Below are 20,496 nucleotides of genomic sequence, written 5' to 3'. Positions count from 1 at the left end.
TCTTGTCCACTGGGCTTCAGAGCTACTGAGCAAAGCCTGAGCTCGGAGGCGGGGCTCCGGCTGACGCGCCGGGATTCGCTGAGGGCCGGTGGGGGTATCTGGGTTGACTGAAAGGAAAAGAGGCGGTGCAAGCCTCGTGGGCATGCGCCGCCCGGCTTGGGAGGTGGGGCTTCGCCCGGGGGCGGGCCTTCTCCGGGGGTGGGACTCCGGCCTCCGTGTCGGGTGGCTATCGGTCCCGTTAGGTCTGAGGAGACGATGGCGGCACGCGCGTTGAAGCTGCTGACCACACTGCTGGCTGTCGTGGCCGCTGCCTCCCAAGGCGAGGTCGAGTCCGAGGCAGGATGGGGCGTGGTGACTCCTGATCTGCTCTTCGCGGAGGGGACCGCAGCCTATGCGCGCGGGGACTGGCCCGGGGTGGTCCTGAGCATGGAACGGGCGCTGCGCTCCCGGGCCGCCCTCCGCGCCCTTCGCCTGCGCTGCCGCACCCGGTGTGCCGCCGACTTCCCGTGGGAGCTGGACCCTGAATCGCTGCCCAGCCCGGCCCAGGCCTCGGGCGCCGCAGCCCTGCGCGACCTGAGCTTCTTCGGGGGCCTCCTGCGCCGCGCCGCCTGCCTGCGCGGCTGCCTCGGGCCGCCGGCCGCCCACTCGCTCAGCGAAGAGATGGAGCTGGAGTTCCGCAAGCGGAGCCCCTACAACTACCTGCAGGTCGCCTACTTCAAGGTGCAGACCAGCCCGGAGCCGGGCGGCCGGGGTCCTTCTGGGGAGAGGAATGTTGCAGGGGACCTGGGGAGCCAGGGGGATCGGGGAAGTGTCCGCAGGGAGGGGAAAGTGGCCCCCTGGCTGGGGAGCTCTCCTCGGAGCCGGGGAGAGCTGCTCCCTGGCAGGAGACCTTCCTCGCCCAGTTCGCATGGGCAGTTGCTAACCCCAGAGGTCCAGCCTGGGGTTAGGGCACAGGCCAAGCAAAACTCATGGCCATTTTGTTCCCTGGGAAATCTCCTGCGGGGAATTAAAGCGGTAGTTTGGGTCTCCCATCCTAATGTCATTTTAAGTGTCCGACTGAGAAGCTAGTAGCGGTCTACAATATGTTCCTTCCGGTTGGTTTTCCAGTGGTGCTTTTCCTGCTGTTTGATTCAGCAGCTCTGTTTCAGGATGTGAGGTTGCCACGTCGCCAGCAGGGGCTGCCTGGCCCTGCCTGTCGGGGGGACCCTCTGGCTAGTCTGTCAGGTTTACAAAGAACATGAGTATTTTTAGGAATGCCAGAATGCCATGTTTTCAAGTGTACACTTGGGCTTGGAGGGTTCCAGGCTTGTTTGGTGGTGGTGATGGTTTCGATGATGATGATAATGATGATGATGATGATGATAGCCAGCGCGTACTTCAGGCAGTATTTTAAGCAGTTTGCCTTTATTAACGCATTTGCCCTAATCTTCACAATATCCTGTCAGGTAGATGCTGTTATTAGTCCCGCTGTATTGGGGGTGGGGGGAGAAAGAGCTGTGCATTATATCTGTTATATCTGTAGTTTAAAAGACCTTCGATTCGACCTAAAGAGAGACTGAGAGACTCTTGGGGACCTCAGATTTCCACCCCTCCACAACATTCTGCCTACACAGTTCCCTTCATTTTTCCTAGTTACTCGGAAGAGCGCTGGACTTGAAATCAAAATAATTGCATTATGTCTTTGGTTATGCCGCTTCATCATAGCACTTTCTAAAATTATTTGACAAACATTTATTGCATGCCTACTGCATTCCAGTTCTTGTACAGGTACTTAAATGCTCGACTAACATCTTTGCTTTGTCTTGCTTTGATGTTAAGAGTTACTGTAGTAAGGGATACTGCAAGGGCATATACTTAGGGCTGTGGGAGCACAAAGGAGGGAGACTCTAGCTTTATCTCAGAGAAATTAGACTTCAAAGAAGAGGTAATATTGAAGCCCGTCCTAAGTATTGTCAGGGGGAGAGGAAGGAAGGCTCCTCCAGATAGAGGGAAAAGTAGAACCAAAGCATGATGTATTCAGGAAAAAAAATGAATTGTTGTGATTGCAATGTCGAGGTGTGTGTGGGAAGTAGTAGGAGAAGAGGCTAGAATGGTCACTGAGGCCAAAGTTGGAAGAGAATTCTGCGGACTGCAGGGAGCCATCCTCAGATTTGGGTTTTAAAACACTCATTCTGGAAACCATGGTGAATGAGCCTTGGAAGAAGGAGAAACTGGTGGCACATGATTAGGAGACAGGCATTTGTCCACAAGAGAGGAGGTTAAGTACCTCAGTGCTTAGGGAGTAAAGAAGACTGGGGGTGGAGAGAGGAGTGAGGACATGAGGGAGAACAGAGACAGGCAGGAGCAGTGCTGAAAGATACAAGAGATAGAGTAATTCCATAAAAGGGACAGACCTGAGAAAATTTCTAATTTTACAGTTAAAGAAACTGAGGTACAGAGATGGGGAGTTATTTACCTTGGGTCACCTAACCAGGGCTGACTCCTTTAGTGTGCCTTTACTAGTACCAGTGATAAGGAAATAAGTTTTCTTAGCATATTAATCATACCATCTAAAATTTATGGAGCACTTGATCTGTGCCCAGCACCATGTATTACAGGCTGCATGTATATTATCTCTTTGAACTCTCAACAATGCTAGGAGATAGCTAGAGAATGCTATCTCCAGATGATAGATTAGGGAAACTGAGTTTAGAAAGTAAACTTTAAATATCTTGTCTACTGCCCAGCCAGTCAGTGAGTCATTAAGCCCAGATTTGCTGCCGGCTGCTCTCTTTTCTTTTTCTTTTTTTTGAGACAGAGTCTTGCTCTGTTGCCAGGCTGGAGTGCGGTAGCGATCTTGGCTCACTGCAACCTCTGACTTCCTGGTTCAAATGATTCTTCTGCCTCAGCCTCTCGAGTAGCTGGGATTACAGGCACATGCCATCACACCCAGCTAATTTTTGTATTTTTAGTAGAGACGGGGTTTCACCATATTGGCCAGGATGGTCTCGATCTCCTGACCTCGTGATCCGTCCTCCTCGGCCTCCCAAAGTGCTGGGATTACAGGCATGAGCCACCACGGCTGGCCCTTTTTTCTTTTTTTTTTTTTTTTTGAGACGGCGTTTCGCTCTCATTACCCAAGCTTGAGTGCAATGGTACGATCTCAGCTCACTGCAACCTCTGCCTCCTGGGTTCAAGCAATTGTCCTGCCTCAGCCTCCTGAGTAGCTGGGATTTCAGGCGCATGCCACCACGCCCAGCTATTTTTTGTATTTTTAGTAGAGACGGGGTTTCACCATGTTGGTCAGGCTGGTCTCAAACTCCTGACCTCATGATCCGCCCACCTCAGCCTCCCAAAGTGCTGGGATTACAGGCATGAGCCCCTGTGCCTGGCCATGGCCGGTCTCTTTGATACCAGTGTCCACCCAGTTAAATACTAGATCATCAGTGATTTATTTGGTTGGATTCTATATATGAAACCTGTGTTACTTTGATATGCTGGAGTCCATTGCTGTGGGTATTGTTGTAGTCTGTAGCCTGTTTCTTTCTCCCCCTTGGATTGCTTTTTTTTTTTTGAGACGGAGTCTCACTCTGTCACCCAGGCTGGAGTGCAGTGTGGCGATCTCAACTCGCTGTAACGGCCACCTCCCTGGTTCAAGCGATTCTCCTACCTCAGCCTCCCAAGTAGCTGGGATTACAGGTGTGCGCCACAACACCCAGCTAATTTTTGTATTTTTAGTAGAGACGGGGTTTCATCATGTTGGCCAGGCTGGTCTCAAACTCCTGACCTCAAGTGATCTGCCCCCCTTGGCCTCCCAAAGTGCTGGGATTACAGGCGCAAACTGCCGCCCCCGACCAACCCCTCAGATTTCTTAGACATATTTGTTTGAACCTCATGAGCCCTGAGCTTTGAGTCAGAAAGTACATGTCTGGACTTAGTAAAGGACCTTAGAATTTTTAGCCATCCACATTTTCCCTAAATGTCTCAAGAATGCTTCATTTTATTTTATGCACACACACAAAAAAATTCTAGGAAAATTCTTAGGCATAGTCTGTTAGCTGCTCTTTTTTCTCTACCCCTAAATCCTTGAAGCCACAGAATTTTTTCAGGTCAGGCATTACATTTGAATCATGAAATATATATATGTATTCTTTTTTTTTTTTTTTTTTTGAGTCAGGGTCCTGCTCTGTCACCCAAGCTGGAATGCTGTGGCACCATCTCGGCTCACTGTAACCTCTGCCTCCCAGGCCCAAGCAATCCTCCCACCTTAGCCTGCAGAATAGCTGGGACTACAGACATACAGTACCATGTAATTTTTGTATTTTTTGTAAAGACAGGGTTTCACCATGTTGCCCAGTCTGGTCTTGAACGCCTGAGCTCAAGTGATCCACCTGCCTCGGCCTCTAAAAATGCTGGGATTACCGATGTGAGCCACCGCGCCCAGCATGAAAACATATCATATGGGCAGTCAGTCTTTCACAGCACTCCCCATACAATATGACCTTTGTTTTAAAATAGAACATTGCTACTTCCTATAATCTGGGGAACCCCTAAATCTGACTTGGGAAAGAGCTACAAATCTGCCCAGGGCACTGTGCTCCTAATCTCTGGTGGGTAGTTCCTGCAATAGGTGTGCTTCTTGGGGCTGGCAGGGCTGGGCATGCTGAGTGGAGGGCTCAGGGAGCAGGGATTTCCTGTTTATGTAGACTGCTCATGTGGACACAAACATTCAGAGTTTGGATGTGAGCATTACCTTCTCATGCTTCGTTCTTAGATCAACAAGTTGGAGAAAGCTGTCGCTGCAGCACACACCTTCTTCGTGGGCAATCCTGAGCACATGGAGATGCGGCAGAACCTAGACTATTACCAAACCATGTCTGGAGTAAAGGAGGCCGACTTCAAGGATCTTGAGACTCAACCCCATATGGTGAAAAAAACTTTATCCCCTTCTTTCTCTCTTTCTTTTTAAGTTTATTTTAGAGACAGAGTCTTGCTCTGTCACCCAGGCTAGAGTGCAGTGGCTTGATCATAGCTCACTGTAACCTCAAATTCCTGGACTCAAGAGACTCTCCAGTCTCGGCCTCCTGAGTAGTTGGGACTACAGGCATGCATTCTTTCGTTTTTTTTAAATGACATTGCTAAGGTTGTTTTCTAATTACATTACAGAAGTAATAAATGTTCATTGTATAACATTGTAGAAATGTAGATAAGTATAAAACAAAAAGTAATCATTTGTAATACTGCCACCTTAAGAAAACCAGTTTAGATAGTCTTCCGTATATAATTTTTTTCATCTAATTTGGTGTTATATTGTGTATGCATTTTTTATCATCTTTTTTTATTTTATTTTATTTTTGAGACAGGGTCTCACTTTGTTGTCCAGGCTGCAGTGCAGTGGTGTGATCATGGCTCACTGCAGCCTTGACCTCCTGGGCTCAAGTGATCCACCTGCCTCAGCCTCCCAAATAGCTGGAACTACAGGTATGCACTACCACACCCACCTATTGTTTTTATTTTTTGTAGAGATGGGGTCTCACTGTGTTGCCCAGGCTGATTTCAAACTCCTGGGCTCAAGCGATCCTACCACCTTGGCCTCCCAAACTGCTGGCATTACAGGTGTGAGTCACCATGCCTAGCCCTGTCATCATTTTTTAGCTAACATTAGTATCATGAGCCTTTTCTCATGTCTTCAGTTTTATTTGAAAACATAATTGTTTATGGCTGCATGATAGTCCATCTTATGCGGAGACTATATTCATTCACTAGTCACATTTTTTTGGTCATGTACATTTTTGATTTTCACTACAATAAATGTTACAGTAGCCCTCAATGTTCTTATTCTGTTTGTTTAGCAGGAAAAGTCTATTCCAAAGGAGAGATTGTCTGTGATGATACAGCATTTTATAGAGAGCTTATGGTTCCTTACATTTTAATTATGAACCAAGAATATTAGAAACAATGTAAGAATGACTTTTAGGCTGGGCACAGTGGCTCACACCTATAATCCCAGTACTTTGGGAGGCCGAGGCGGGTGGATCACTTAAGGTCAGGAGTTTGAGACCAGCCTGGCCAATATGGTGAAACCCCATCTCTACTAAAAATACAAAAATTAGCCAGGCACGGTGGCGCACGCTTGTAATCCCAGCTACTCAAGGTGAAGGCAAGAGAATAGCTTGAACCTGGAAGGCGGAGGTTGCAGTGAGCTGAGATCGTGCCACTGCACTCCAGCCTGGGTGACAAAGCAAGTCAAAAAAAAAAAAAAAAAAAAAAGAAAAGAATGACTTTTAAAGGTAAATTGTGGCCGGGTTCAGTGGCTCACACCTGTCATCCCAGCACTCTGGGAGGCCAAGGTCAGGAGATCGAGACCATCCTGCCCAACATGGTGAATCCCTGTTTCTACTAAAAATACACAAATTAGCTGAGCATGGTAGTGTGTGCCTATAGTCCCAGCTACTCAGGAGCCTGAGGCAGGAGAATCACTTGAACTGGGAGGTGGACGTTGCAGTGAGCTGACATTGCGCCACTGCACTCCAGCCTGGGTGACAGAGTGAGACTCCATCACAAAAAAAAAAAAAAAAGTAAGTTATGTCGGCCAGGCATGGTGGCTCATACCTGTAATCTCAGCACTTTGGGAGGCCGTGGTGAGTGGATCACTTGAGGCCAGAAGTTCAAGACCAGCCTGGCCAACATGGTAAAATTCTGTCTCTACTAAAAATACAAAAATTAACCAGGTGTTGTGGTGCATGCCTGTAATCCCAGCTTCTCAGGAGGCTGAGGTGCTAGAATCACTTGAACCCAGGAAGTGGAGGATGCAGGGAGCCAAGATCACGCCACTGCCCTCCAGCCTGGGCTGTCTGTCTCAGAAAAAAAAAAAAAAAGACTCTGTCTCAAAACAAAACAAAAAAAATGTAAGTTGTGTTTATTTGAAAACTGTTAGCCCTACAAAAAAGTGCAAGAATCTGGCACAGGCGCGGTGGCTTATGCCTGTAAGCACTTTGGGAGGCCAAGGCGTGTGGATCACCTGAGGTCAGGAGTTCGAGACCAGCCAGACCAACATGAAGAAACCCTGTCTCTACTAAAAATACAAAATTAGCCGGGCATGGTGGTGCATGCCTGTAATCCCAGCTACTCTGGAGGCTGAGGCAGGAGAATTGCTTGAACCCCAGAGGCAGAGGTTGCGGTGAGCCAAGATTGCACCATTGCGCTCCAGCCTGGGCAACAAGAGTGAAACTCCGTCTCAAAAAAAAGTGCAAGAATCTGTTACTAATTTGGTGGGGGGCCGGGGGAGGGAAGAAAAGTAAAAGAAAATCATAATGAACTCCCAGATATCTTTCATCCAGATTAAGAGTTAAATGTTTTTTGGCCAGGCACAGTGGCTCCCACCTGTAATCCCAGCACTTTAGGAGGCCAAGGTGGGAGGATTGCTTGAGCTTAGGAGTTCGAGACCAGCCTGGCCAACATGGTGAAACCCCATCTTTACTAAAATACAAAAATTAGCTGGGCACGGTGGTACGTGCCTGTAATCCCAGCTACTAGGTAGGCTGAGGCAAGAGAATCGTTTGAACCCAGGAAGAGGAGGTTGCAGTGAGCTGAGATTGTGCCACTGCACTCCAGCCTGGGCAACAGAGTGAGACTCTGTCTCGAAAAAAGCTAAATGTTTTCAAATTTCCGGAGGAACATGTAAAGACCATTTACAAAAGGCCTTCATTATATAGTGGCACCCAGGTCACCCCTTTCCATCCGTAACCTGAGGAACAGGAAATTAGGACCCCCGTGAAGGTGGCTGAGGTCAAGGAGAGTGGGTTCCTCCTCTGTGGCCTGCGTTTGAGTGCTCCTTCTTCCCAGTAGCAAGAATTTCGACTGGGAGTGCGACTCTACTCAGAGGAACAGCCACAGGAAGCTGTGCCCCACCTAGAGGCGGCGCTGCACGAGTACTTTGTGGCCTATGAGGAGTGCCATGCCCTCTGCGAAGGGCCCTATGACTACGATGGCTACAACTACCTTGAGTACAACGCTGACCTCTTCCAGGCCATCACAGGTGGGTGCCGTTCAGAACCAGACCTTCAGCCTCCTGGGCCTCCTGGGACTCTAAGGTCACCATCTGATAATATAAATGGAGAATCTTCACCCTCATCCCTCAATTTATTAAATCTGAGAAGCCGATGAAAAATTGCTTCCATTTGAATGTGTTCATTTTAACCAGAATTTGAGTCCTAAAGAGTGACCTCATAGTTATTCCCCCTCTTTGATTCCTTTCAGATCATTATATCCAGGTCCTCAGCTGTAAGCAGAACTGCGTCACTGAGCTTGCTTGCCACCCAAGTCGAGAGAAACCCTTTGAAGACTTCCTCCCATCCCATTATAATTATCTGCAGTTTGCCTACTATAACAGTAAGGCCTGCTTTCCTTCCTCTTTCTCTGCTGGCTAACTAAGAAGCTAAAGGCAAGGTGGACAGGGATTACAGCCACTTACTTCCTCAAGGTGTTTGGCTTCTTTCAGTAGCTATGGGAGGCACCATGCCAAGTGATCCTTGGGTAGTTTGTTATAAGCAACTGGCCTAGGAAGCCAATACCAGCAACCCAAAAAGCTGGGGGAGGGAGACTTAGGACCTCATCTCTTGTGCCTTCTATAACTTGTAATCTATTTTTGCTTTCGAATTAAAGTTAATAGCAAAAGTAAGGGTGTGCCACTGTTTAGCTCAGAGGACATTTGCCAGCCCTCTCCCTGATATAGCACTGATGCTTTTGTGGGGCTGCCAGTTAATACCCAGAAAACCAACTGTTTGCAGAGTTCCCACTGTGTGCTAAGCATTACAAACATATTGATGAGTGTACAATATTTACAGTTGAGTTGAGGTGACTAACAAATATCAACAAGAACTATTCTGCCAAAGAGACAGTCTGCTATTGTAATCTTCCCCGTCTTCTGAAAATCTATAGAAAAAAGAAAGTAGGAAAACAGAGAAATTGATCTAATGATTGAGTGTATTGAGGCAGAATATTAAGGAGTATTTGAATTATTTGTGCATCTTTAAAGATGTGGGCATGCAGAGAATTCTGATTCTTTTCTCTTTCATTGTTAGGCAGCCCTGAGGACACTGACCACCTCACCTTAAAATTAATCACACATTCTATGTGTATTCCATAACTTCTGCCCCTGAAATCAGGCCATCATGTTAAGTAGCAGGCACCACCTTGTCATGTTGCCATTGCCTAAGCTTTGCGGAGACTGAGAACCAAGTGGTCCCTGGTGCCAGGATTTGATCCTTTCTTTTTGACCCTTTCCTCTCAGCCATTCTTCTTTCCACTTTGCAGTTGGGAATTATACACAGGCTGTTGAATGTGCCAAGACCTATCTTCTCTTCTTCCCCAATGACGAGGTGATGAACCAAAATTTGGCCTATTATGCAGCTATGCTTGGAGAAGAACACGCCAGATCCATTGGCCCCCGTGAGGTGAGAGACTTCCTTCTGTTATGACAGCTGCCAGCTGAACTCCTGAATGCAGACCTGAGGGCGGAAGAGTGGGGTAGCAGAGGGGAGTCGGTGCTGCGCGTGCAGGGCAGGAGCCAGGTGTCAGTGTCGGGGTCAGATGTGAGTTCACCCACTCGGCTTGTTATTCAGAGGAGAAAGGAGCACAGCACAGGAGGGAGTGTGGGGAGTACACAGGAGCCTCAATTAGCGTTATCTGGGCCCAGAAGTCTGTTCTCTAAGTCCTGTAGAACTGCGCGGCGGGCAGTTCTTTCCCCTCTTGGCACTCCTAACTTGGACACTCGATATTGTTTGGCCAAGATCTATCATTTTTCACTTAATGCTGGGTTATTTGTTTTTTGGTTTTTTTTCCTGTTCACCTGTTTTCTGTCTCCATTTTCTTTCCCATCTCTTCTTCTTCCTGCCATTGTTTGTTCTCTCTCCCATCTTTCAGCATTTTCCTTGTCTCACTCCAAAACCGGGAGAAATATCTGTAAAACACAAAGGCTGCTGCGCTGAAGGGAAACACCCAGGCTCTTCCTTCCCAGCCCTGGGGAGTCTGAGAGGCTCCAGTAGAAACAGCCTCTTGCTGTCCCTCCCGTGTGTGTTGTCTTTGTAGTTGTCCTCTTTGGCCACTAGATGGTGACCATCTGGCTTTAAGATGGCACTTCCAGTCTCTTTCGTCTTGCTTGGTTAATATCTTTTCCCTGCCTTATGGCCATTAAGGGGAGCCTGAGGGGAGTGAGGGGAAATAAACCCATGTGGCCAATCTCGCATTTGTAACTAGAAGTCCCCTTTTGGAAAGATGGTAACTAACATTTGTTGAGCCCCTGTCCAGGTGAAGCTCTGTGCAGGGTGGGCTGTATCCATCATCCCATTTAATCATCACAGCTGCCCTGCAAGGTGGGCAGTCTTCTTCCCACTTTAGGGATGAGGACTGTTAGCATCTGAGAGAGGAAGCAACTTGTGCAGTGGCTTGTGGCCAGTCAGTGATGACCGGAATCTGTTCCCTGCTTGGCCCCAGTGCAGGCACAGCTCCAGACACATGGCTGACACTCAGTAAATGAGCGTGGAATGAATAAAGGATGGAAGTGGGGTTTGCTTCATAGCAGCCTTATAGGGTGATTGGAGAGGATTAAATGAGATAACATAGCACTTGGTGACAGAAGCCAGTAATGTAAACTCCTGAGGAGAAAACGTCTCTCTTCCTCTTAGGTAAATATAGTAGATGACATAGGATTCATTGACTCCTTTAATTCCTCCTTGAACTGCTTCATGTTTTATTTCAACTGATGATGTCTTCTTTTTCTCTTCCTTCCTCCTCCTGCTGCTTGGAGATTAGCAGGGCACCTAGGGAAAGATGTGACCCTGGAAGGTACTCAGTTTCCTTGCCCTGGGTAAGCCTTGCCCGGGAGTCCACGTGGGAAGGCCAGAGTGCCAGGCCCTCCCACTGCAGCTGCTCATTCTCAGGGAGGGGTGTGGCCTGGTTAGGGTCTGAGAGGAGGCAGGTGGCAGAACAGAAAGCACATGGGCTTTAGGACTGTAAAGACCCGGCTCTGTCTGTCCAAATGCACATTCTGCTATGAAAAAAAAAAAAAAAGATAACAGAAGACCTGGGTTTGACTGTAGGTCCCTGCTCTCCCATGTCCTGTAGTGTCACCTTAGACAGTGGTACATCTCCTCTGTGCCTCAGATGCTTCCTCTGTAGAATGAGCATACTAGTATCAACCTCAGATGTGGCTATAAAGATTAAATGAATAACATGTCAGTTGCCTAATGCCTGATTCCTTTTCCTGCTTTGTGGACTCCTGTAGAAGTCAAGAAGGAATTCTCCTTCTTTGAAGAATATTTCTACTTCTAAGAATCATCAGATTTTCTGTCCTAGAGACTAATGGGGGTTGAGATGGGGGAGGAGCAGGGCTTTTTCCCTTAAGTAAAGCCTGGTTATTCCAGTACCTCAGAGGTACTATTGCTTGTGCCAGGCAGAGGAACCCTTGGACAGAGAAATTAGACTTTTGTCCCAAACTGAGGAACAGACAGAGAGCATTGGTAGGGAGAAGGAGGCCTCAGGTCACATGAGAGCGTCAGTGTGGGGTGCCAGGGAGGGGAACCCCCAGAGGTTAAAAGCCAGGGCTGAGTTCTGGGGGACTTGTTTGCCTTTGTACCCGCAGAGTGCCAAGGAGTACCGACAGCGAAGCCTTCTGGAGAAAGAGCTGCTCTTCTTCGCTTATGATGTTTTTGGAATCCCCTTTGTGGATCCGGTGAGCTAGGGTACAGGAGCTGGAAGGGCGCAGGGACAGAGTGAGCGGGGGAGACGAATGGGGACGAGGGGAACACTGTGCGATTCTGACAGAAAACTTGTTGGAGGCTGAGCCTAGCCTGGGATCTGTGCAAGGCAGGGATGAGAGACAGATGAAAGGGGAACACTGGGCAGCTAGAAGTGACTTAGATGTGGAAACCTCCCATTTTGTCTCCTGAAAGGAAGAGGGTGATGAGCTGGATTACTTCTGTGGGCCTATTTTATGCATTGAGACACCTGGAAGATTAAGTAGATCATCTTACCTTTTTCATTTCTTCCGGACCTACTTAGGATTCATGGACTCCGGAAGAGGTGATTCCCAAGAGATTGCAAGAGAAACAGAAGTGAGGACCTTGAAGAAACTGCATGGTTGGATCAGTCTGATGAAGCACTTGAGGCTTCCTGAGCCCAGGCAGATGTGAACTCCTGGCAAGGGGTGGGCAGGTCCAGTTTGGGAAGTTGGGGTGGAGCCCAGGGCTGGCCTTCGAATACAGTCCTCAGAGCGGCTGTGCCCATAGGTCAGAACGGGAAACAGCCGTACGCATCTCCCAGGAGATTGGGAACCTTATGAAGGAAATTGAGACCCTAGTGGAAGAGAAGACCAAGGAGTCATTGGATGTGAGCAGACTGACCCGGGAAGGTGAGAGGACAGAGATAGGGGCATGTCTGACTGTCGGCAGGGAGCCAGGCGGGTCACCCCACGTTTGCCAGGCAGCGCTGCACCCCAGCATTACAGAACTCACCATGAGGCAGCCTCAGGGTCCCAGTTCAGTGGGCATCCTTCCTAGCTCACCAGCGGGACTTTCAACTGGAAAGAGCACTGAGAATTGTCCTTTGGTTCAGAAATCAGACTCCAGGATGTAGTGGTGCACACCTGTAATCCCAGCTACTCGGCAGGCTGAGGCAGGAGGATCGCTTGACCCCCGGAGTTTGAATCCAGCCTGGGCAATATAGCAAGACCTCATCTTTAAAAAAAATAAAAAAGAAAGAAGACTCCTGTGTCACAGAAACACGAGTGTCTAGTGTTGTCCACTTCTATAGGTTATTAACTCATCCTGTCTCCCCACTCCCAAGCTCTTTTCTCCCAGTTTTCACCATTTGTCCTGTTACCGAGACTCAACGCCTTCAGGCCTCCTTTGACTCCTCTTCCTCCTGTGCCCGTCCCCTGCAAGCTGCTGGGAAGGCCTACTGATTGTGGCTCTGCTCTGCAGTGCTGCTTCTCAGCTCTCTCCCCAGCCTTTTCTGTTTTTCATTGCCTCAGGTCTCCTTCAGGGCCTGGCACTTCCTATCCGTACCCACCCTCTCCTCGCCTGGCCTGTCCTTCCCTCTGCCTGCTCATGGTAGCTAGGCCAGTCTTCCACACACTGGCCTCTGACCCATCCTCCGTGCCTGCCCCTTAACTGAATGTTCTACTGTTGTCCTGTTTACACCTTCTCTTCACACAGGACTGCATCTTGTTCCATAAGCCTGCCTGCTGCCCACCAGTCTGTGTTTATGCCTGGCTCTCCTAGTATGCTTCCCACCATCCCTGCCCATGAGGGCATCTGAGATACACCCTGCAAAGCCTCTCTTTTTCCTTTTTGGAGGCGGAGTCTCGCTCTGTTGCCAGACTGGAGTGCAGTGGTGCAATCTTTGCTCATTGCAACCTCCACATCCCGGGATCATCAAACAATTCTCCTGCCTCAGCCTCCTGAGTAGCTGGGATTACAGGCATGTGGCACCATGCCTGACTCATTTTTTTGTGTTTTTAGTAGATACAGGGTTTCACCATGTTGGCCAGGCTGGTCTCAAACTCCTGACCTTGTGATCCACTCACCTCGGCCTCCCAAAGTGCTGGGATTACAGGTGTGAGCCACCATGCCCAGCTGTAAAGCCTTTCTTAACCTCCCAGATGATTGGAGTGCCCTCCTTTCTTTTGAACTTCTTAGGGCATTTACGATCTGTCTTGTGCTAGTTATTTGCATAATTGTTAGAGAACAGGTACTGCTTCTAGGATTCATCTCTCACCCTGTCTGGCACAGTTCCTGGTACACACTGAAGCCTCAGTTATCGAGTGGAGTTGAACTGAGTCTCTAGTATTAGTATGTCCCTAGCACAGAGAAACACCATGAGAACTGTAAGAGAGAAATGTTGACCTTTGCCCTATAGTTGCTTAAATTAACAGAGGTTAATTAAACAAGATTAGTGTATGAAAATAATTTGTCCAGCATTCCTTTGTTTTCAGACCACTTTCACTTTGTTATTTCTCTTGATTCTTACAATTGTCTAAGAGGTGGGTCATGCAGATTGCAAGATCCTTATTTTAAATGAAAATGATGATATCATGGTAGCCAAACTTTTGAGGACTTACCATCTGCCAAATATCGTGCTAAGTGTTTAACTTGCCTTCCTTGTTCTTAACATTATACTGGCATCAAACATATAAGGTAGATGCTGTTTGACCGATGAGAACATTTTAATTAATTAAAATTAACCTCAGGGAGGTTAAGTAACTTGCCAAGGTCACACAGCTAATCAATGGAGGATCTAGGAGTCAAAGTCAGTTCTTCCTCATTCTCGAGCTCATGTTTTAGGATTGTGTTTCTGATGTTTCCTCAACAGTGTGTCATGGCCCAAGAGCTAGCAGCTATTTGGTCATGGAGCTGGGACTGGGAGTCTCATCTTTCAGCTCTATGTTCTGTCCTCTGGACTATTCTGCCTTTGAAAATGACCTAGCGGGAGATTTTGCTGGTGAAAAGGAAACAGCTGGAATTTCTGTTTATGACAAGGAGGCAATATCTAATGGAGAGTCTTTGGTCAGAGCTGCTGCTAGATTTAGCTAAAGTTTTGTCAATGCTTTGCAGGTGGCCCCCTGCTGTATGAAGGCATCAGTCTCACCATGAACTCCAGACTCCTGAATGGTTCCCAGCGGGTGGTGATGGACGGTGTAATCTCTGACCACGAATGTCAGGAGCTGCAGAGACTGACCAACGTAAGGGAAGCCCAGTGACTGCACTTTCCCCTGAGGGTCCAGCTTCCCCCCATCAAGTGCCCCTTGGGTGGCAGCCTTCACCTTCCTCTTGCTGGCTGCAGTTGACCACCTCTTCTCAAGCCCTCAGCTGTCGTGGCTAACATCACCTTGTGTTTTGGGCCTTGTAGGTGGCAGCAACCTCAGGAGATGGCTACCGGGGTCAAACCTCCCCACATACTCCCAATGAAAAGTTCTATGGTGTCACTGTCTTCAAAGCCCTCAAGGTAAGATCAACACTTGGCATTCTAGAGTGTGGAGAAAGGGGTGGGGAAGGGGGAAGCTCAGGCTTTGAGGAGGAGTTGGGGCTGGTGCCAGGAAAGGTGAAGAGGGTCCACCTGCCAACATTCCTGTTGCCAGGAAGTGGAAGATGAGTTACGTTGAGTGAGGTTCTCTTTCGAATCCTCGCTGTTCGACCGAGTGTAATAAAAGCAAAGTGAGCAGTTAAGACTGCTGGCCAAAGCTATGAGAATGCTTTCCGAAGAAAAGCTGATTTCAGAGGGCTGTGCTTCTGTGCAGGATGCACAGAGTGCTCATAGAGAGAGGAAGGAGAGGAGGAAGAGGAATATGGTAGAGGTATTGGGCATGGGCAGCAGAGGCTGCAGCTTCAGTGGGGGTGCGGGGATGTGAGATGAGCCTAGTCCTTATTGTCTCTGGCAGCCCAAAGAGGGGCGTTGTATTTGTCCGTTTTCACACTGCTAATAAAGACATACCCAAGACTGGGCAATTTACAAAAGAAAGAGGTTTAACTGGACTCTTACAGTTCCATGTGGCTGGGGTAGCCTCACAGCCTCCTTGGAAGGCAAGGAGGAGCAAGTCACGTCTTACATGGATGGCAGCAGGCAAAGGGAGAACTTCTGCAGGCAAACTCCCATTTTTTTAAAGCCATCAGATCTCGTGAGATTTACTCACTGTTATGAGAATGGCATGAGAAAGATCCACCCCCATGATTCAGTCATCTCCCACTGGGTCCCTTCCACAACACATGGGAATTATGGGAGCTACAAGATAAGATTTGGGTGGGAACACAGAGCCAAACCATATCAGGCGTTCAGGGCAGCTGACCACCTGTTTCCTTGGCAGCTGGGGCAAGAAGGCAAAGTTCCTCTGCAGAGTGCCCACCTGTACTACAACGTGACGGAGAAGGTGCGGCGCATCATGGAGTCCTACTTCCGCCTGGACACGCCCCTCTACTTCTCCTACTCTCATCTGGTGTGCCGCACTGCCATCGAAGGTGGGACTCATCACCCCCGCAGGCCCCCACACATGCTGCATCTCAGCTCTGTACTGGATGCTGAGGACACAGAGAATAGGATGCGATCCCTTTTCTCCAGTTGGGGAACCAATGTAAACAAATGAGTGGCATCCCAGTGTGATGCATGCCACAGTAGCATGGAGGAAGTTATAGTCAACCTACCTGGCGATCAAGAAGGCTTCCCAGAGGGAAACGGGGTGCAGCCAGAAAGGTGGCCTCCCCTCACTCGTCACGCAACGCACGTTCATGGGGAAGCTGGCGCTAAACAGAGGACCTGCTTCCCGGTCGGGATTTCATACAGAGCTGAGCAGCTCCCTCACTGCCACCTGTTGAAAGTCAGCCCTTGACAGAAGGGTTTGTTAAAAGCAAAAATAATAACAACAGCAAAAAGAAGGCTTCCCGAGGAAGCGATGGGAGTTTTGCAGGATGAATACGATTACGGAGTACACTGGGTGGTGGGATGGTGCTTGCACAGGATTGGAGGCATTGTGCAGCCCGGTAGTCAGGGGAACTAAGAAAGCTGCCAAATCCTGGAGAGCTACCTTCAAGGACTTTTTATCCTTTAGCTCAACCATAGCTGTGTGGCAGGTTCTCTTTTACTAATTGTTAAATACCAAATTTGTGAGAGAGCTGCGTGATTTACAAGTGAGAGTGGCCTGGAGCTTACTCCTCATTCCCTCACCCACCCACATTCCCTTCTGCATGTCTGAGAAGGCGAGAGGTTCGGCCAGTGCTGCAAGGATCCCATGTGGCCCAGAGCCGGCTCTGTCATACTGGAGCCTTCAGCAGGCCCCTGGCACTGACGGCCATTGGTAGGTGGCACAGATCAGACAGCTTTCCTCTGCCTCAGGATGTTTGGATTTCTGTCAGAATCTGGGCACACCCAAAGGGACCAGTCAGACACACAACCGGGTGTGTCACAAGCCCCCGGTGGGAGAACACAGGCACAGGCCCCAGGAGGCCAGAGAGGCCTCATCAAGCAGTGAAGGACGTGGTGAGGCCTTGACTTTTAAAAGATTCATTTTGCTGCTGTGTGTGCGGAGAGATTTCAAACCAAAAAGGGAAGCTGGTCGTCAGTGACCTCCGTGGACAAGGGTAAAGCCCTAAACTCAGGAAGGGGCAGTGGGAGGAGGGAGAAGCGAGGCCCCGGGAAGGTGCAGGAGGTGGATGGACAGGACCTGGTGACTGGCTGGACAAGTGGGAATGGAGAAGGAGGCACCCACCACGACGTGATGGTGCCTACACAAAGGTTTACATTGGGGAAAGACGTGGTCTGCCTGGTATTTGACAGTGAGCCCAGTCTGTTCCCTTTTGTGACCTTCTCCCTGCATGGTTTCTCCACCCACCCCACCCCAGAGCCCCCCTGAAGTTCATGCTTTCCCTTTGCTAGGCAGCTCTGCCCCACTTCCTCCCACTCAGTCCCATCTTCTGCCGTCCTGATGGAAGGCTGACCACTCTGCCCTGCATCTCTCCCACCTCCTGACCCCTCATTCTCGCTTCCCTGGGCCTTTGTATTTTGTAAAGTGCAGCTACAAACAAGGGTTGTGCCATTCTGCCCAGGATCTGCCCTTGGTTGGAGCCCTTCATTCCTGCTTGCCACACCCTGCTCACCTCTGCCAAGAACTGTCCTAGGAAGCCTGCAGACTTGTCCTGGCCCCTAGGCTTGTGGCTTAGCCAAAGACACCCCCCTAGTTCATTGGGCATTCCATAGACTCAGACACATTTTGGGAAGCACCTCCCCTGCCAAGAAGAGAGCTGTGCCATCTCCCGAGGTGCTGCCGTGCTAACGTGTGACATTGGCCCCAGAGGTCCAGGCGGAGAGGAAGGATGATAGTCATCCAGTCCACGTAGACAACTGCATCCTGAATGCTGAGACCCTCGTGTGCGTCAAAGAGCCCCCAGCCTACACCTTCCGGGACTACAGGTGAGTGTGGGGCAGGTGCAGGGTGAGGAAGTCTGTGCCCTCCTCAGAGGCCCCACAGTGCCCTGCACTCTACTACCCCACCCTAGCACACACACATACTGGTTTGGGCTAGCTGTTCCCAGAGTCCAATCCTGTATCCCCAAACCTGCTGGATAAGAAGATAGGCAAAGAGGGAATCATAGCGTGGTGTGACAAGAACAGTAGTGTGAGTGGACTTGGTACAGAAGCACCCTGAGAAGGGCACAGGGGACTCTGAGGCGAGGGTGGAGAGTGGAAAGGTGGAGTTTGTGCGGCATCAGTGTAGGTTCTTAAAAGTCTTCCCTCCCACACAAACCCACCGTCCTGCTGCTGGTTGAGGGCACCTGGAGGCAAAGACTCTGGGGAGAGGGAGGTGGGGAAGGGCCGTGTTGAGATGTCTCTGCCTTTCCCAGCGCCATCCTTTACCTCAATGGAGACTTCGATGGCGGAAACTTTTATTTCACTGAACTGGATGCCAAGACCGTGACGGTGAGTGCTCCTTTGTCCTTGTCCCTGGGAGATAAAAAGTCCATTTTCTACAGCTAATGTTCCCAAAGTGCGGTGGACAAATATAACCAACTGGACTTCCCAGTGGGCAGTACGCTTCCCCCAGCCAGAGGGGCTTTGAGACGTGTCCATCACTCCTCTCGCCGGTCACCCTTTCTCTTTAGTTCTGGCCTTAGGGAAGCCAACCTGAAGAGCTGCCCTCGGTCCTGAGCCCTAACGAGCCCATGTCTCTTCTGAGAGTGGACTACAGTCTTTGTCCTGTGCAACCCCCCCTTCCCTTTCTGTCCCCCTTAGGCAGAGGTGCAACCTCAGTGTGGAAGGGCCGTGGGATTCTCTTCAGGCACTGAAAACCCACATGGAGTGAAGGCTGTCACCAGGGGGCAGCGCTGTGCCATCGCCCTGTGGTTCACCCTGGACCCTCGACACAGCGAGCGGGTGAGAGCAGCCGGTGCTGCAGTGACCCGTTCCCAAGTGCCCTGGCTTTGCCTCTCCCTTCCCCCAATCCCATTGCCAGTGGCCGAGACACAAAAGGAGCACTTGGGACACCAGCTCCAATGCCCTGTCATTATGGTCACATTGCCTTGTCCTCCCTGGGCCTGCTGTGAACGGGATCCAGGTGGGGAAAGGGGTCAAGACAGGGAGCGATGCTGAGTTCTTGCTTCCGTCCTTGGGCCCCACTTCAGCTGTCCTTGTCCGGACAGTAGGACCTGCTGGAAAGGAGATGAGCCTGGGGCCATTAAGGAACCTTCCTTGTCCCCTGGGAAGTAGCAGCTGAGAGATAGCGAGTGCCTGGTCCGGAGGCCTCTCTGAATGGACAGGGGTTTGTCCTTGCAGGACAGGGTGCAGGCAGATGACCTGGTGAAGATGCTTTTCAGCCCAGAAGAGATGGACCTCTCCCAGGAGCAGCCCCTGGATGCCCAGCAGGGCCCCCCTGAACCTGCACAAGAGTCTCTCTCAGGCAGCGAATCAAAGCCCAAGGATGAGCTATGACAGCGTCCAGGTCAGATAGATGGGTGACTAGACCCACGGAGAGGAACTCTCCCACACTCTGAGCTGGCCAGTCCCTCAGGGCTGTGGAGCAGTGAGCCTATGTCTGCCACTCAGCCGAGGGGACCCTGCTCACAGCCTTCTACATGGTGCTACTGCTCTTGGAGTGGACATGACCAGACACCGCACCCCCTGGACCTGGCTGAGGGCTCAGGACACAGGCCCAGACACCCCAAGGGGCCTCCACAGGCTGCTGCATGACAGCAATACAGTATTTAAGTGTCTGTGTAGACAACCAAAGAATAAATGATTCGTGGTGTTTTTTACTTGGTTTGTTCGGACAGTGGAAATTTGCCCAGAGACAAAAATTCTGTCCCAGAGGTCTCACTTGATAAAAATTGCTCTAGGCAGGACCCAGTGGCAGGTGCAGGACGAGAAGGCCTGGCTTGGCACCTGGCTCAACCACTTGCTGTGCAGCCACAGGCCAGACACTTAACCTTCAGCACCTCAGGGTTGTCATCTGTATAATGGGGATCATAGTCCTCCCTCTGCTCACCTTCTGGGGCAGCTGTATGGCCCAGATGCAGTATCGGATGTGACAACACTTGTAAACGGTAAAGCTCTGGGTGAATGGTTGGGATTATGGTTAATCCTCTTCTGGCAGGGAACAGTGGTCAGCAGTGCCCTGGCACGTTGCCCCCATGTCAGCCACATGCTTCGTGCTCTGCTGTCTGTCCTCCGTGTCCTGTATCTCAGCCTCCCTGTGCAAAACGACACACTCTAGGAAACACTGGAAATGGAGATTTAGCTCCTCTGGCTACATCCCTGGTACTAGGTCCAGAGCTTTTACTGTGCTTGAGATGCTACAGGGCATTGAGTGTAGGAACCTGCACCTGAGTGTTCACTTCTTCCATCAACCAATGTATATTTACTGAGCACCAGCTAAGTGCCTGGTCCTGGGAACATGGTAGTGAACAAAACAAGTCCCCACCTTCATACAGCTTGTATTTTGTAGGAGAAACAGATTACACATGTAAAGTGTGTGTGTGT

General features: G+C 49.8%; 1 protein-coding gene across 2 annotated transcripts; it reads left to right on the top strand.

The window, feature by feature from the left end:
* Window positions 1-4: 4 nt before the first annotated feature.
* On the top strand, window positions 5-19,772 carry P3H1 (prolyl 3-hydroxylase 1). Of its 2 annotated transcripts, none has more exons than XM_025380971.1 (15): window positions 5-720; window positions 4,754-4,906; window positions 7,828-8,017; window positions 8,239-8,370; window positions 9,295-9,434; window positions 11,621-11,710; window positions 12,040-12,092; window positions 12,267-12,388; window positions 14,592-14,719; window positions 14,887-14,982; window positions 15,839-15,989; window positions 17,817-17,934; window positions 18,366-18,441; window positions 18,754-18,890; window positions 19,294-19,772. In XM_025380971.1, exons 1-15 carry the CDS (start codon window positions 256-258, stop codon window positions 19,319-19,321), a joined length of 2,079 nt encoding a protein of 692 aa, XP_025236756.1. In that variant the 5' UTR covers window positions 5-255; the 3' UTR covers window positions 19,322-19,772. The 2 variants fall into 2 exon arrangements, with proteins under 2 accessions (XP_025236756.1, XP_025236747.1); XM_025380962.1 differs by having other exon boundaries at window positions 18,754-18,894.
* Window positions 19,773-20,496: the final 724 nt, after the last annotated feature.

The sequence above is a fragment of the Theropithecus gelada genome, chromosome 1 (genome assembly GCF_003255815.1).
Source record: "Theropithecus gelada isolate Dixy chromosome 1, Tgel_1.0, whole genome shotgun sequence".
NCBI classification, from domain to species: Eukaryota; Metazoa; Chordata; class Mammalia; order Primates; family Cercopithecidae; genus Theropithecus; species Theropithecus gelada.
Note: the sequence above shows the minus strand (reverse complement) of the source record. Positions and strands in the feature narration are given on the sequence as shown.

Bases quoted from the DNA above. Each gene is read 5' to 3' on its own strand.
- P3H1 (XM_025380962.1), top strand. From the start codon at position 256: ATGGCGGCACGCGCGTTGAAGCTGCTGACCACACTGCTGGCTGTCGTG. The intron at 8,371-9,294 runs GTAAGGCCTGCT...TCCACTTTGCAG, and splicing joins GCAGTTTGCCTACTATAACA to TTGGGAATTATACACAGGCT. The intron at 17,935-18,365 runs GTGAGTGTGGGG...TGCCTTTCCCAG, and splicing joins TACACCTTCCGGGACTACAG to CGCCATCCTTTACCTCAATG.